A 17700-nucleotide genomic window follows, 5' to 3' on the forward strand; every position below is an offset into this window, starting at 1 on the left:
GGGAGGTGAGGTGGAGGTGAAATGGGTGGGTGGTTGATGGCTGAAAAACCTGCCATTGCCTGACTAGCTCAGAGAATCTTCTTCCTTGCTTCTCGGTTGGTCACTGGCAGGAGACAGACATTAACTAGGACCCACACATGGAGGCACAACAACTATGTGAGCATGGTTGCATAGCTTGCAGTACCCTTCTTTCAGAAATGCTATCCTATTTAATCCTCAGAAGGACCCTGAGACATCATCCCCACCTCACAGAAGAAACCAGGGCTCATCTGTCTGAACTGCTATGCTGCTGTGCTTCAGATCAAGTAACGGACTCAGCTCTTGGGGCTGGGCCTCTAGCCTCAGGACAGTTGCTTTCCTTTCCTTGTAATTTCTGGAACCCAGTTGGGTAAGATTCATTGGCTAGGGCTGGGTCCTTTTGATTTTCTACTCCTGTGCAATGCAGTTTTGTTGCATATGTTTGGCATTCAGTCAGCACAGAGATGGCCCCAGCATCTCCCCAGCCTTCCCTTGGTCAGAAGGCATGGTGATCTCCACTTGAATCCAGGCTTTGCTAAGTCAGCCATGAGCAGGGGTAGGAGACTCAGCCATGGACGATGGTAGGAGACGTCTCTCAAAGCATATTGGCAAAAGGCACATTGGCCTTGGCTTCTAGGAGAAGCTTCATTGATCTCAGGAGTCCTCATCTCTCTTCCACTAGACTTGTACCTTTCTCCTGTGTCACCCCTCTGCCAGCCCCACTATATTTTAGATCCCAGAGAAGGTTCTTGGCTGCTTGGCTCAGCTCCAGATGGCAAATTGACATCTCAAAGTCCTGTTTGCTTTCCAGTTCAAAGACAGTGAACCCAGACACCCGGTGGCTCTTGTTTTTTAAATAGGGGAGGATTGAGTGTGCCGTAGAAAGGTCACAAAGAATAAGCCCAGGGAGTATGATTCTCATTTCACCTGGTCTTCTGGCTTACTGTGTGGCCTTGGGCATACCTCTCACCCTCTCTGAATCTCAAGGGTCCTGTTAGGTAATTGGGAACTCTTTTTCAGAGACAGTGAGCAGATCAAACAGTTAATAACCTCACAAAGAAAGGCCAGTGTTCCATGAGGCTAGTAAAGTGGCAAAGAGGCAGAAGACAAGGAGGCCAAAAGGACAGAAAGCCAGCCAGCTCTTTTTCAGCTCCCCTTGCCAAGTTGTCTGTTCCCGGGCCTTGTTTCTCTTGTCCTCTCTGCAGTGCTGACTCTGGAAAGAAGTCGGCAGGGACAGAGCTGGAATGAAGGAGTGGTAGATGGAAGGAGAAAAGTAGAGGCTTTTCCTGGCCCTGCTCTTGTCAGTGACACCTCAGGCTCCCACAGGGCTAAGGCCTTGGCTTCCCATGATATGCAAGGAAAAGCTTAGAGCCAGAGATGCTGCTGTTGCTAGGTGATGGGATAAACAGGTCCTCTGAGGGTCTGGTAGGTAGCAGATAGGCTGCTGAGGCTAGCAACAAGGCAATGGTGGAAGCCCAAGGGATGGGGTGGGGAACAGTCTCTGGGTGAACCAAGAGATCCAAGGATGCTCACAGTCAGCCTGAAGATTGGGGCTCGGCCACAGCTGGCTCCGGTGTTCAGGGGCTCCTGACTCTTGAACCTGCATCCCACCCCAACCATACTGCCAGCATCTGTGTGTGCCCCACCTGCAGCTGGGACAGGAAGTTTTATGCGTTCTCCAGGTTGGAAATAGGGCTCTGTCTCTTTGGTGCCTCTACCATGACAGGTAAGGTGACATGGAAGGGACATGGAGGGTTACACAATCACAGGGCAGGGGAGGGGGCTGCATTTCACGGATGAGCCTGGCTGTGAGGCAGTAGCTTAGACTACACTAAATGTTTAAGAGGAGACAATCATGAGGGCTTCCAAGTAGCCCCCGGCCTGTGACCCTGTCTCCAGGCAGGTCCCTTGTCCAGGCTAGACACCAGCCCTCACATGCAGGAGGTCCAGGAAAGTCTTGCAAACGATGACTCAGGTTTATACTCCTTAGAGCAGCACATTTTCCTTTCGTCAAACATCAGCCTTGGCTGCTACATTAGAAACCATTTTGCCTTGTTGTAAGCCACAGAGGTGCTGACTTGTCAATTTGAGCTGAGCACCTCAGCCTCCATCTCAGAGTAAAATGGCTCCAGGGCAGGGCCTGAGGCAGAACCAAGGTGTCAGGTGGCCCTCCTTTATTCTGCTGTTCAACTCTGTCATTTAAGGATCAGCCTTTGTGTTCTGGCACAGCTTTTAACTGCTGGTAGGGCCTAGGGAGAAGGTGGTGAGATAACAATCCCTGTTTCACCAGTGGAGATACTGACGCACAGTGGTTTCACTCTTTCCCCTTAAGCCCCATGGCAGTGCAGTGAGAAGGGAAAGAGTGAGGCATTAGTACAGACCTCTTAGGTGGAGCTGACTGCATACAGCCTGGCTCCAGGGGGAGGCCCTTGCTTCCGGACAGTACTGCCTTTAGTGAGCTCTGACATATCATCTGAGCCCCTGCATTTGTTCTTTGAGAGGAGCAATCCATTCTCTTCTGCCTTTCTGAGTTCTCTACTACTGTTCTACTTTGTTTAGTTCTCCCTCTGCCCAGGGTGATGGGTCCACCTGAGCCCACTTTCCCTTCCCAGCAGGGGCTAATGGGATGGAAGGTGCTCCACCTCTGCAATCCTGAGCCCTGGCCAGTGGAGAAAGCCAGCAAGGGTCAGGCTGCATGGGTTAGACATCCAGCCTGACAGAATCCTTGGGGGCCTGCAGTTGGGAAGATTGAAAGGATCATGAAGCTTTGGAGGGACATTGCACTGTTCCCTAAAGATCACAATTTACCTGAACCAGGGAGCTGCTACCTATGGTGCAGTCTGATGTTTGTAAAAGAATTCCACAGAGTATATGCTGTCTTTGAAAAACCCTGTGCTTGTCCTGAATTGTCCCTCAGACTTTAAAGGGGTGGGAAGTGGTGGGAAGGGAAGAGGGAGTTTTGTGGTAGAAGCCCTCGGCTCCTCTATTGACCTGCTGAGCAACCCTGGCTAAATCATTCCACGTCTCTCAGACCCAGTTTCCCCCTTTGCAAGGTGGGTATGAGAAATCCAACTTCCCCAGATGACTGACTGTGAGAAAAGCTCTGCAAGGCATTCCACCTGCTGGGTACCACGCACCTTTCCTAGCCCATCAAAACCCCACCTGGTCCTCTCATGATCCCACACTTGTTTCTGGTCCCCCTTTATTGGTCTTTGTGGTTTAAAGGGTCTCAGCTGCTCTAGTCAGAGCATGATCAGAGGAGGTTGTCCCCTGTGTCTGTTCAGACACTCTGGCCAAATCCAGTTCTGCGCCTTCCTAGCCATATTGTCCTGGGCAAGCAGGTGAATGTTTCTGAGTCTGTTTTGTCATCTGTGAAATGGGAAGAATACAGCCTGCCTCACATAGTTATTGATGAGGTGCAAATCATAAGACACCCACGACAAGCCTGGCTCGGTGCTTGAAACAGAGCTGTTTAGTGAGTGGACATTGGTCGGTCTGCTCCGGTTACTCTGGAGAATGGGGAGAACTCTGCAGTGGAGTTCTGCACAGGGGCAAGAACGGGCATCGCCTTTGTTCTGGATGCTCTGGTGATAACCAACCTCTGGTAGGCCATTTGGTTGCTGCGCCAATCTGCTGGCAAAGGTCTCAGTGACTCCTTGATCTCTTTTCCTGGGAGCTCTGAACTCACAGTCCTATAAATAGTGCTCCCTGGCCTTCTCTGCATTATCACTTTGTGGTTGCATAAGCTGGAGTTCCTCTCCCACTTTCCTGCCCACTCACTGACTCCCAGAGTGCTTTATGAAGTTTCTCCTTGCCGTGCTGCCATTTGCTAGGAGAGGGGGTGTTTGACAGGGGTTGGAGCACAGGCCCTGGAATCCTGCCACCTGGGTCTGAATCTTTCCTGTGGCTCACTGATCTGAGGCGTAAGGTCAATTATTAGCCACTGAGAGTCAATGCCATGTGTGTATGAGAGAGAGAGAGACAGACAGACAGACAGAGAAAAAAATTCAATCAGTCTTCCTCCTAATGAGCCATAAATATGCATAGCATGGAGCCCATTGCCTGGTGCGGAGTCACAGTGCAGTAATGATTAGCTGTAATAACAATAATAATAAAAATTAATATTATTTATTCATTCAGTGAGGTGCTGATCAGTGACTGGAGACCCACCAGTGAACAAGAGGCAAAGTTCTTGTGCCCAAGAAGTGCAGATCCTATTATTGTTCTTAATAATTAATAACAATATTGAAATAGAACCCGGCAAGTACTCGACCTAGTAGATACTCAAAAATTATTCATTATTAATGGACAAGAGCCTTGTAGAGCGCTGGGCATGGATGTGACAGGGGCTGAGCAATGGCAGCTATTTTGGTGGTTTCATAGGCCAAGGGGCCTGACATCAGGAGGGGAGACTGTGGATTAAGTGCATCTGGGGAGAGGAAGCAAAGCAGTCAGGGGACCTGAAGTGATGTCATGTGACCTATGTGAATGCTCTTTGAAGAACAGGCAGAGAGTTCAGGCCGGAGAAGTAAAGAACAACAGAAGGACAAGGACAAACATGGTCCTTGAAGATGTGTTTGGCTATCTAGAGGAAGAGCCACAGAGCATTCTGAGGACAAGTGAAGAGGTACAGGAAGCCCTTTCTCTTGGCAAAGGGAAGGCTGCTTAGGCCATCAGAGCTTCCTAGGAAAGAGAGGCGGGTGAGTAGAAGCTGGCCTGTGAAGGTTTCTGCAGCAGACAGGGCAAATGTGGCCAGGTGTGGCTCTAGCCCTGGTGAGGATTGGGCAGAGCCCCAGCACTGCTGGGGGCAGGGCAGAAGTAGTCAGGGCCAAGGCCCTTTTCCAACTCTGCCTCTGATTTTTCTGTTTTGCATATAGGGGTTCTGCATTAGATTTCAGTGGCGCTCTGAGGCCTCAAATCCTCACCTGTAAGGTCTCTAAGATTCATCGCCAGGATCTGTGATACAGAAATGCTAGGTGCTAGCACTTCTCTTGTCGACTTTAGCCCTAGAGTCAATTCACTTAGAATTTTTTCCCTTTAAATCACTTTTGTGTCCTTAGTGATCTGATGGCAACTGGGGTAAGAAACTTTATCTCAGCTATCTTGAAAGTCTAACAGTTAATTATGCCCACTGCTCTCCTTCTGTAGTGTGTTTGCTTCCGCCTTCGTGACATTTAGCAGATTAGTAAAGGATGGAGTCTCCTTGCAGAAACCACCTGTCTTTCCTCCACCCAGGAGGAAATAGAACCCGGCAAGTACTCAACCAGCTGTGCCAGCTGGTATAGTCTTCACTCCACGCACACTTTACTATAAAAATCTACCGGCTTCGAGCCGGGAAGTGGGGCGTCCTGGTTCTGTGCTGGTCTCTGAGGTCCACATCTTGGAGAGGAGGGAGGATCTCCAGTTTGGAGTCCCAGTTCTCATGCATCTGGCTGAGTAAACCTTAGCCTCTTTGTGCTTCCTTCTCCTCATCCAGAGAAAGATTTCTATGTCTCAGAGAGTTCCTCGGAGGGAGACTGCATGAGCAGGTGTTTCTTGAACCACAAAATGCTGCTGTTGTTGCATTAGTTGGAGATGGGACGCCATGACTATGGCCATTGCTCTCTGGAAGAGCACCAAAGCCTTCAACTCTTCAGGATGGGTCCTCCTAGCAGCCTGGCAGGACCTTCTTCTCTGGGATGGAAGATGTGGTCATGAGTGTCCTCAGTGGCTGGGTGAGAGTGGGAGGAAGCTGAAGTGGCTGACCTCAGCTACCATTGCCCCATCCTCATTGACATCCATGGGTAGATGAGGGGATTATTCTGCCTGGGGTGACCAAGATTAGCCAGACCCTGCTCCATCTAGGGAGCATTGGAACTGGGGTCTAGATTTTGCATATTCTTTTCTGAATCTTCCAGAGTCTTGCCAGTACCTAGCCCATGGTAAGATGTTCAGGACCCATGAGTGAACAAATGCATGCATATTGTAGTGGAAGAAGTTGAGACTACAGGAAGTACCCCAAGCATTGGTCAGCTCAGCCCCACCACTGGGAAAACCCCCAGCCAGGCTGATGGGCATCATACTTCATGACTAACCATGCCACTGCCGTGGTCAGGGCTGTCTCAGCCTCTCACCCTCTTCCTCACGTGTTCCTCTCATCTGCTGCCTATGAGAGCTTCCTCTTACACTGGATCACGCTAGGAAGTGGGACACTGCTCTGGGAGCCGGTGCAGGGGAGGGTACTGCGGCTTCATGTCTTGGTTACCAATTTCTCTGCTACAGCCAATGATGGTTAGTCAGAGTGGCAGGCTGGGCAGTGGAGTTAAACAGTTCGCAGAAGGATTGCCACATTGGCTTTCTTGACTCTCCCTCTTTCCTGTTCCAGGCAGGCTCAGACCTGTCCTTCCCTAACCCTCAGCCTGTTTTCTGAGATGCAAACACACATCTTTGGTAAAGTTGGGCATGCTTTTTATTGGATTTGGTGATCCTTGCTTTCCGTGTGACATAGATCTGAAGCTGGGTATACAGCACTTAGTCTTGGATCATTTATCTATCATTCATCTATTCCCATACATTCCATGCCAGACCTACATTCCATGCTATGTTTGGGACTAAAAGATGGAAAAGACATAAGCCCTACCCACAAGAAGCTCCCAGTCTGGTGGCAGCAGGTTTGTATTATGTGACAGATGGAGGCATTTGAAGCATGGGGAAACTCACTGTCTTGGGGAATCACTGGGAATTTGGAGTGTTTATGGAGTCTGATGTTTTCACGTGGGCAAGATGGAAGGCTGAGGAGGTTGAGGGCAGATGAGATCCTTGAAATCGGAGGCCCATGAAGAATTTCAGGCTTGAGAGTATTTGCCTCTTGCTGTCTTGGGTGCGTTCTTGGGCTTTGGGAGGCTTGTCCAAAGTTCCTGAGCCGTGTTTGAAACCTGTTTCTCATCTCCCCCTGTAACACCCCCCACCCAGCCCTCATTTCCCACCCACAGCTCTTCTATCTCCCACAGTTCTTCATCTCTCTGAGCCCACAGGGCGGGGCCGCTAACATTCAGCTCTCATCTCAGTTGTCGGCCATGAGGGCATGGCCATTGATGAGTGTCACTCCCTCAACACCCTGAGCTCCCCCAGAACAGGATCCAGGTGTGCTGGCTCTCACCCACAAACGCACCTCTAGTGCCTGGCACAGACCAGGCCTGCAGCTCTTTTGTGCAATGAGTGAGCACAGCTGGGTGCTTGTGGTCCTGCCTGGTGGGGAAGGTGGCTCATCTTGGCCCCACTGAACTCCAAGGTACAGAGAGGACACTGAACCTGAGCTTGCTGGAGAGGCCTGTGTGACCACTACATGGGGACCAAGCCTGTGCCCTCTCTGTATTCTGGGTTCTTTGCTCCAGACACAGCACCTGTCCCACGTACCCTCACTGCCACTTTGTCTTGCCGGTCACACGCAGTTCCCACTGTCTGGAACACCCTTCCCAGCTTCTCTGCCTGGAGAACCCGGGCTCATCCTTCAAGGCCAATGCTAGCATTTCTCTTCTGGGATGACTTGCCAAACAGTCTGGAGAGAATCTGCCTTCCTGGCCCAAGGATCATTCTGGATTATGCTTGACACTCTTTTTTGAGCACTTCCAGGGCAGAACTCAGAGATTAACCCCGTGAAATTCCCGTTAAGTGGCTGAGCAATGGTGGCAGGCTGGCCAAAGTTTCTTTGGGGTCATGGTGACATCAGTTCCTCTCACCCAGGTAGAGAAGGATCTAAGGCAGTAGGCAGGAAGAGAGGCCTTTCTTGGCTTTCTCTCTAGTTCCTTTCCATGGCTTATCTCTCAGTTTTCCAGCTCAGAGCCAGGATGGCACCACTGGGCTGTGGGATCCTGGGCTGTGTCATATTCTGAGGGGGTCCAGCACATTCTTCCAGCAGCCTGGACTGCTGACTTGACACATTCCTCCAGCCCCAGCCAAGACCAGCCAAAACCCTTGGGTCTGTACCAGCAGCTAGGAAGGTCCAGACTGACCTCAGGTGATGCAGCACATATGACACATTCTTCTCAGGGCTAGAAATTGGGCTCTGACCTCTGCCCAGGGCCTGTCCCCAGCTCTAGCTCTCCCTGGGCATACCCAGAGGAATAGGCACGAGGGGAAACCACTGTTAAGAGATGGCTTCATGCAGAACTCTGACTCTCTGTGCCCCGAATGGCCTGCTGGGAAGGGAAGAGGCAGGGAGATCTGAGCCTGGCAGAGAGTTACTCCACCTTCTCCCCAGGGCCGGGAGCCATGCTTGTCCTGGCCTCATTAGCGGCAAAGGACAAGTTATTAGGCACAGGTGCTTAGTGGGTAGCTCAGGGCAATGTGTTCCCTTGATCCTACCCTGGAAACTGGCCATGCTGCTGCCTTGACTTTGGGCTCCAGGCCTGGCCCCTCCACCACAGTGTGTTCATCTGTTCTCTCTCATCGTACAGCAACACCCAGCTCCTTCCCTGGGTGACGGAGGGTCAGCTGCCATTTCCTGGAGTGGATTTCTCTTTAACCATTGACCTTGTATTTGTGCAGGTTTCCTGGTTTACAGAGCCTTTCACATGTACTAGCCGCCTCAGTCTTTCCACTCGCCCCGTGCATGTGCCTTGTTTTCTTTAGGACATGAGTCTCAGAAGGATTAAAGTCCCAAGACAGCACAGGGAGCCAGACTCTTGGCCTTTGCTATAGTTTTTGCCCCTGTAATCTGCCCCAGAAACAACTCCCTTGGCTGCTGCTCTGTCAGAGTCCCCTAGGCCTCCTCAGTGCCACCCAGCAGCTCCTCTCCTCCCCAGGGACCTCAGGGGATGGCGCCTGAGTATAACTGAGCCTCTGGGCACCTCCTCAGATCGGGTAGAAGAAAGCTGGTGCTTCCATCCTGGCCCTATGTAGCATAAAACAGGCAAGCCCCTCTCCTGCCCCTCTGTCCTCAGCAGGGCCATACTTTTCATGGTTGCTGAAAAATTGCTGCATCTTGGCTAAGAAGTGGAGAATGGAGAATGAAGAATTGGGCAGATATAATACCTATTAAAAGGGATAGACTCAGAAATTAAAACAGAACCAGGAAGTAAGAACTGAAAAATCAGAATGGCAAGCTCCACTCCACTCTCTTCACTTTCAGAGACATAAAGGGACTATCTTTAAACTCTTGTTTTTTTGGCAGTACTGGAGTTTCACAGGCTCTCTGACACTTGAACCAAAAAGTCTCCAAACTTTTTTGCTATGGTTATTTTGGAGATAAGGTTTTTTGCTGTGGCTAGCCTGGATCACAGATCTCAAGTATCCTATTTTAAAAGCATGCCCTTGTTGCTGGGATGACAGGTACATACTATCAGGCCCAGGTTTTTTCCATTGAGATGGGGTCTTGCAAGCATTTTTTTTTTTGACTGGACTGGCTGAAACAGCAATGCTAGTCTCCTGTGTAGCTTGGGATGACAGGTGTGCTTCACCATACCCAGCTATTGGTTAAGATGGGGTCTTGTGATCTCCCTGCCTAGGTTGGTCTTGAACCTTGATCCTCCTGATCTCAGACTCTCAAGTAGCTAGGATTACAGATATGACCAACTAGCATCTGGCTGCTTCAAACTCTTTAAATGGATAGAGACAGAAAATTGGAGGGCATGTCTGGCAAATGCAAATCCTAAGGGTCACACCTCTTGTCCCTGTTACCTGAACCCATATTAGGGGTTGCTAAAAGGACATGATTACCTGTATTGTCCAGCTCAAGAAGTATAAAGATCCCAGATAAGAATCACCATTTTGAGCTTTTGCCCCCATTTCCTGTGTGGGAATCAGGAAATATTTCTTTCTCGTTCCTATTTCTCCCTACTTTATCCTGTTTTACAAAAATAAGACTTTGCTAAAACTTCCACCATGTGACACCCCTTAAAATGTTTTCCATTGTGGATCTCAAGTCCCTGTGACTTGTTTGAAAACTGGAAAGCTGAGTTCCCCCCCTCCCCACCCCCAGCTCTAGTAATAGGTCCAACCCAGCTATTATCCCCTCACCTCCCTGGTCCTCAGTTGCCCCCCTTGAAATGTGGGATTGCTTTTCTTTGTCCCAAGATAGTGAAGACACTCTGGGTACTCAGAGGAGAAGAAGAAGAGAGGAGACGATGTAAGAGATTTCCACAGATGCCTTTGATTGCTTTGGGGGGAATATCTGCACTGTTTTCTTTAAAAAAAGAAGTCACTTTCCCCAGGACATGGCAGAGGGCCACAATGACACCAAAGCTGCCTCTGCTCTTGGAGTGACAATGCCATCTTCCAGCCAACAGATGAGGAGAAACTGCAAATGAACAGGCAGGATTTAGGAGGGAATATTTGGTGGGGACAGCCCTGGCTTCTGAGCCTGGCTTCTTTGGTATGCTGGTCCAAGGACAGTTGGCAAGGAGGGAGAAGAAGTGTATGTGGGTACCTGGCAGGTAAGAGGTTGGAGTGTAGGGGTGATTCTTTTTTAACCTGGAAGGTGTTACAAAGCCCTCAGCTCATGACCCTGCAGGCAGCTTTATGGGGGGAGCATCCCTCCCTGGGCTTTAGGCACTGGGTGCCTCCACACTTACCATGCTGTCTCTGCAATCCTCTGGATTTTCCTACAGTGTGGAGCTGAAATCCGAAACCCAAAACAGGAAGAGAGCCTCTCAGAACAGCCCCCAGCTTAGCACTGGCTGGAGGAGGCCTAAGTGGAGGGCCAACCTTGGTCTCTTCTGGCCAGCATCTTCTGGCTTTGGCAAGCTGGTCTGCCTCCCACCACCGTATCCCAAGAGTGATTTGGGGATTGTGGGGCTGGTCAATTAAAACAACCCTACAGGTGAAGTTGCCAAACTGGAATGATTATGTGTCTTGTAACCTGACACCCGTCTTAGGGGCTGGAACTACACCTGGAGTCATTCATGGGCCCTTCGGCCTCAACACAGGTGACACACCTAAAATGTTACAAAAGCCTTCCTCCACCCCTCACTTGAATGGCTTCCACCCAACCAGGCGTTGTCTTAGGAGATACCAAGGCAGACAACTCTCTCTCTCACTGTTTGGGAGCTTTTGTTTGGGGTTTATGGGAAGCTGGGATGACAGAATTTGCTGCTTCACAAAACAAGCTTGTTGCTGTGTGTGGAGCAATGAATCAGGTTCATGGAGAAAGAGGAAGTTGTTTCTTTTAAACATGTGCCATGCCTCCTGCCCTGGACTAAGCTGCTGGGCATCATAGGGCTAACATGCAGCCTCCCGGCCTCAGTCCATTTCCAGTGCCTGATTGTTTATTACACTTTTGAAAGTCACTATAGGTTCTGTGGTTAGGGCCCAGGCCCTCTCCTGTACAGGGTCACTTCTGATTATATCCTGATGCCTGGAGCTGTTTATATGGCCACAAGCTGTGCAAAGTAAACCCTCAGAATCACAGGCCATACTGCTGGAAAAGACTTGGGTACTTTCAACTCCTGACCTCTTCCAGCTCTTGTTCCATTTCACCGTTCTGACTCTCTCAGTGAGACATGTGTATTCCTTTGATAATGTACTTTTCCATGTATCCTGTCTTTAATTCTCACAGTAACCTCAGGAGGAACATTTTGTTCCATTTGACAGCTGAGGAAACCATATGGAGATAAAGTAGTTTCTGGAAGAGTCAGGGCTGGAGCCTGGGTCCTCTCCCTTTGCCAGCCGTGTGAACAGGCCGAATATATCCTAAGTGTCAGGAAGTGCTTGGGAGTACGGTCAGGTACGGTGTGGCCTATGGCAGACCCCAGTGATATCTGAGCAGGATGCAGAATTCCACGTACATGTGACTGATTGTGGCCCAGTCCTGGCTGATCAATTCTGGGTGGCCGTGGACTCCATCTGAGGCTGGCTTGGAGGGCCTCCTGAGTACACATGGCCCTAGTCCTTCCCCACCCCAGTGCATTGACCTTTAGAGTTGGAAGTTGGGGGCAAGTTGAGAGCTGGTGGTCTCAGAATGGATGACTTTAGAAGATAGGTTCCTCCCATTTAAGGAAGACTGCAGCAATGGGGCAAGGAGAGGCCAGTGGGCCACCCTGGGTGGGGCGTTGCCTTGCCTTAGTTCCTCTGTGTGCCAGGATAAACATTTGACCTATAGGTTTCCATCTCCTCACCTGGTGTTCAGGTGAACCAAGCACAGGTAGCTACCTGGGTAAGAAGGCTGCTGTGCAGGGATGCTTGGACGATAGCTCCTTGGCCCTACCGGCTCCAGCAACTTTTCTTTTCCTTTCTTTGCTTTAGTTATTTTGGGGATAGAGTATTGTATTTATGGCTAGGCCATCTTGGACCTTGATCCTCCTTTTAGACTTACCATGAAGCTGGAATGACAGGCATGTACCACCATGCCCAGCTTTAATTGGCTAAGATGGGGGTCTTGTGAACTTTCTCCCCAGGCTGGCCTTGAACCTTGATTCTCCTGATCTCTACCTCCTGAGTAGCTGGGATTCTAGGTGTGAGCTACTATGACTGGCTTTTGGTATACTTTTAAAAATGAGACTCCCCCCCACCCAAATGTGAGGCCTCACCCACCTGGATCACCCCTGGTCAAGAGCATGGACTCTGGTAGCCTGGAGCCCTGTGTCCTAATCTCAGCTGCTGATTTGTGTGACTGTGGGCATTTTATTTAATCCTCCTGAACCCCAACTTCTTCATCTATAAAGGAATAATGATAGTATGCCTTCATAAAGTGGTTATGAAAATTAAATGAAATAATCCATGTGATTCCATGAATGGTGCTATTATTCATTTTCATTTCCCCAAATGCGTGTTTAATGAACTCATGCTAGAGGCAGCTCTTGTGCGAAGCACTGGGGATTAGACGAGAAAGGACATAAGCCCTGAGTGTACGCCCCACAGTCTACTGGAGGAGACAGGACACACCCACGAATCATGCAAAGTTGAAAAAGTTGTTCCAGTAGAGACAAAAAGAAAACTCTTTGGTTTAGAGAAACTTTCTTATCCTCCCTTTCTTCCTTGCTTTCCTGCCTTCCTTCCTTTCTCTGCCCTTCATTTCCCCCCCTAGGATGTTTTTTACCTTAATGTGTAATTTATAGGACTGCATATTAATGTCCAATTGTTTCAGGTTATGTATTTAATCTTAACATCAGCAATCACCCACCTTTCCATCCATATGTGCCTGCCTGTCCATCCATCCATCCACCCACCCACCCACTCACCCCTCCAACAGATATTATCTATGGTGTTATCAGACAATGTGGTTAGACACTATGGTTGAAGAAAATAAAAACCCTCTTCCCTTGAAGAGATCAGCCACCCATGTACTGCACGCCCCCTATTAAAATAGGACCTTCTGAGGGCAGCAAGCCCTCTAGGTTCTCCTGCTCCAGGTGTGACTGAGGTATGTCAGCTGGGAGCTTGTTAGAAATGGAGAATCTCAGCCCATCCTCCCCCCACCTCCATCTGACTCTGCAGAACAAAATCTCCAGGTGAGTCGCCTGCCCCTTAAAGCTTGAGAACAGTGTTCCAGTTCTCTCTCCAGGCTCAGGAGTGGGTAGAGGTCTTCATTACTGGAGTAAACTGAATTTGGAGTCAAGGCTTAACACAGATGAACCCCTGGAGTTCCTTCCTGCTAGCAGACCTTGTAGTCCTTCCCCTTTGAACCCAAGAAATTAGAGATCGGCCCAGTGACAGATCCTTTTGTTCAAATCTGTCCCAAGAAATCAGATAGAGAAAGGTGCAGTGGGTGGGCAGGAACTAGCAGTGCCCATGTCACCCATGCCAAGAAGCTGGGGCATGCAGTGTGCAGGGAATGCAGTGCTGTCTTCCTTGGCTCACAGTGCTGGGGGCAAGCGTGGCTCTCTGTTGATTCCCTAATGTCCTAGGGAGGATCGTCACTGCTTAGTGACCCTTCTTCTGAGGCATGGAGCCGCAAAGATTCTATACACATCACTAATTCTTTGTTGCTTCACCAAAAGTTCATGCTTTTTATTCAAGTTCCAGATTCTTTGTACAGAGGCAGGACACTTCTATTTGTGGCTTTAGTTATGTGGTTAAACAGCTGTATAGCTACCTCACCATAGGGTTGGGGGATGCAATCTAGTCTCAGAGGGATGAAGATTGGAGGAAATGATGCTGGTGAGTGTTCTGCCCATGGACAGAGTGATGTTGGTGAAGGTAGTGACCTGGGAGAGTTGAGAAGGCTGTAAGGTGGTCTATCGCCCTGCGCTGGTAGGGCTGTGCTGTCCTTTAAGTTCTCAGACCTACTTGGAGCTTTTCTTGGTCCTCATTCTGCACAGAGGTCCAACCCCCTTGTTTCCAGCACTTGGCTTTTGCACCTCTCTGGGGGATCAGTTTGCAGTTCGCTTGCAGACTGAAGGGAGCTGAGATGTAAGCAGGGGCCTGAGTCAGAAAAGACAGTATGCCAGGCAAGGGACTGACAAGACAACATGCTCAATTCCTCTGGCCCGGCCACTTAAGGGTGACTTTGGGAGTCCTGAGTCACAAGACGATTGATCATTGAGACTTGACCTTCTGCAGAGGTACTTGGAATGTTTGTGGATGAGTCAGGCAGCTCCCCATCTCATCTGGAAGCCAGCGTGCTGCCAGTGTGACGCAACCTGGCAGGTACAGGAGGTTAGTCTAGCAGCAGCTGTGGATCTTGAAAAGAGGTGGCCTGGATGTCGGTGTTTTAGCTGGTGTTGTGGAGGGAGAAAGTCTACATGCTGGTGAAGAAGCATCTTGTGGAGCTCTGCATGGTGCTTTACAGCAACAAAGAGCTTTTTCCCATCTGACTTTCAAAACAACTCTGTGTCATTAATGAGAGAATAGAGGCTCAAAGAAATTGAGTGACTTGTCCAGGGTTTTTGATCATCTACCTGGAACTCACTCAGTCCCAAGTCCCTCTCATGGCACTTTACTCTGCCTTTTATTGGCAACTTTGAGTATGTCCTTCTGCTGGGATGTAATGCCTGTACTGGGCTGAATAGTGTCTCTCAAGAACTCATGTCTATCCAGAGCCTCAGAATGTGACTTTATTTGGAAATAGGGTTATTGCAGATATAATTAGTTAAGATTAGGTCAAGCTGGAATAGGATAAATGCTTCTTCCAATATGACTGGTTTCCTTAGCAGATGAGAAAGGACACTGAGACAGACATATAGGGGTAAGATGATGTATAGATCACTGCGAAGAGGACGCCATGAAGACAGAGGCAGAGGTTAGAGTGACAATGCAAAAAACCAAGGAGCATCTGTGGCTCCTGGAAGCAGAAAAGGGAAATGAAAGATCCTGCTATGGTTTGAATGTGTCCACCCAAATTCATGTGTTTGAACCTTAATTTCCAATGCAACAGTGTAGTTGATTAGGCCATGAGAACTCATGAATGGATTAATTCTGACATTAACCCATAGAATGTATTAATTTTAGTGTGAGTGAACTCCTGATGAAAAGATGAGTTTGGCCCCCATCATTTTCCTACCTTTCAGGTGTACATGCTTGCCCTTCTGCCATACTGTGACACAGGGTAGAGGCCCTCACTTGATGCTGGCCCATGTGCTTGAACTTTCTGGTCTCCAGAACTGTGAAATAAAATTTTTTAAATGAAGAATACTTAGTGCTATGACTTGGACAAATGTTCCCCAAAGGCCATGTGTTCCCCAGCCTATGGTGCCATTGGCAGGTGGTAGAACCTTTATGAGGGGAAGCCTGGTTGGAAGTCTTCTGGCCACGTGGGGGATGTCCCCTTGAAGGGGATGTAGGACTCTGGTCCCTCCTCTTCCTCTTCCTTTGTTTCCTGACCACTATAAGGTGAGCAGCTTTGCTCCCCGATGTACTTCTGCTGTGATGTGCTGCCTCTCTGCAGGCTCAAAAGCAACAGACCAAACAATCATGGTCTGAACCTTCTAAAACCTTGAGCCAAAAATAATCCTTCCTTCCTTGTAAGTCAGTTATCTCAGGTACTTACTCACAGTCATGGAAAGTGGACCAACATGCTTAGTTTCAGGTATCCTGCAAAAACAATGCAAAATTGGCCAAGACAGCTCCTCCCCTAGAGACTGGAGGAAGTGTGGACCTGCTGACATTTGATATCACACTTCTGACCTCCTGAAGTGTAAGACTAACACATTTCTTTTCTCTGAACCATCCAGCTATGGCACTTTGTTCCTGCAGCCCCAGGAAATGAATTTTGTGCCTTGCTCTTCTCTGTGTTTCTTTCAGCTTCCTTCAGCATTGCTATGCCCTTCCCCTTCCTCGACAATTGTACACACAAGGCAGAAAACCCTGGCAGCCTTGGCTCTGTGCAGACAAAGGTTTCGATCCTTGACTTAGATTATACTGATTGCAGCAAATTCACCTCCTAATCCTATTTGCCTCTGGCTTCTATTCAGTATAACTTCTACTGCCTTGGGTGCACCATGAGTGGGCTCTGTCTGTCTCTGTGTGTGTTGGTGGGAGGGGAGAGGGGAGGGGATGTGGCCATTATATGTCTGGGGCTTACAGACCCCTGAGAATTCCTACAGTCCATCTGCCTGGGGTTGGTGGTCTTAGCCTGGGGGTAAGGGGTCCTTCTGGATCTTGCTGCAAGCCTTCAAATATGGACTGGATCAATGCTTCTTGAAGAAGCTGGGCATGGGTCTGAACCCCTGGGACTTTCATGGGGCAGAGATACTAGGTTTTCTGCTTTTGTATAAGGACATGCTCTCAAATGGGGCTCTGATCTTGCTGAGCCTGCCACCTGTAGGAGAAGATTGAGGAGGGGACCAACCCTACCACCCTCTTAAACACATCCTGCACCAGAACCATGGAGCTGGATGTTTGTAGACGTTGAGTGATAAACTGCCTGTTGTATTACTCAGGGTTCTCTAGAGGAACAGCACACACACACACACACACACACACACACACACACAAAGGGGATTTTGCTGGATTCACTTATGTGCTAGGAGGCTGGGTAGTCCCAAAAGGGTCTCTGCACACTGGACAGAGACAGAGAACCCATTAGCTGCTCAGTCCAAGAAGTTGGAAGTCCTAGAACAAGGGGCACAAATAGTGCCCTCCCAGTCTCAGGCTGCAGAACTGGAAGCTCCCTGGAGGGTCCCTGGTGTGAATCTGCATTAAAAAGCTGAAGAAGCTGGTTGAGTTCCACAAGTGATGGCAGTATCAATTTACACACTTGCTCAGGAAGGGCAAAGCTTGCACGAGCTGGCTGGCTTCTTCCTTCTCCCACTTTTTTTTTTCCATCTTGTTCTCTAGCTTCTAGGTGTTCTGAGCAGTTTTTTTTCCCCCTCAGTTGCTTTGATAGTTGTCTCAGGGAAAATCCTCACAGATACACCAAGAAGTGTGCTTTACTAATCTCCTAGGTGTCTCTCAATCCAATCAAGTTGACAATCGAGATTAACCATCACAGGCTGGGGACATGGCTCTTTATGCTGAGACTCTCCACTGTGTGTCCATGTGCTGAAGGTGGGTGGAGGTGTGGGTACGAAGGCAGGTGAGGGCTGAGCAAAGAGGGGAAGTGTGAGCTGGAAGGAACACGGGCTCAATTCAGTTCTCAGCTCAGTGATGGTCTTAGTTCACTTTATGCCTCTCTAACAGAACATCTGAGATTGGCTCATTGATAGTTTTGAGACTTCAAAACTATCACGATCAAGCCTCTGGCGAGAGTCTTCCTGATGCCTCATCCCATGGCAGAAGGGAGGTGTATTAGGTACACTTCTCACTGCTGTTACCAAGCACCTGAGAGAA

General features: G+C 49.2%; 1 protein-coding gene across 1 annotated transcript in view; it reads right to left on the bottom strand.

Moving 5' to 3' along the window:
- Positions 1-10815, bottom strand: part of Tmprss4 (transmembrane serine protease 4) — a 36939-nt gene extending 26124 nt beyond the window's left edge. The window contains exon 1 of the mRNA XM_074066642.1: positions 10569-10815. Within this exon, the coding sequence (XP_073922743.1) occupies positions 10569-10571 (3 nt within the window). The 5' untranslated portion in view covers positions 10572-10815. The remainder of the gene's footprint in view (positions 1-10568) is intronic.
- Positions 10816-17700: the final 6885 nt, after the last annotated feature.

Source organism: Castor canadensis, chromosome 2 (genome assembly GCF_047511655.1).
Source record: "Castor canadensis chromosome 2, mCasCan1.hap1v2, whole genome shotgun sequence".
Taxonomy (NCBI): Eukaryota; Metazoa; Chordata; class Mammalia; order Rodentia; family Castoridae; genus Castor; species Castor canadensis.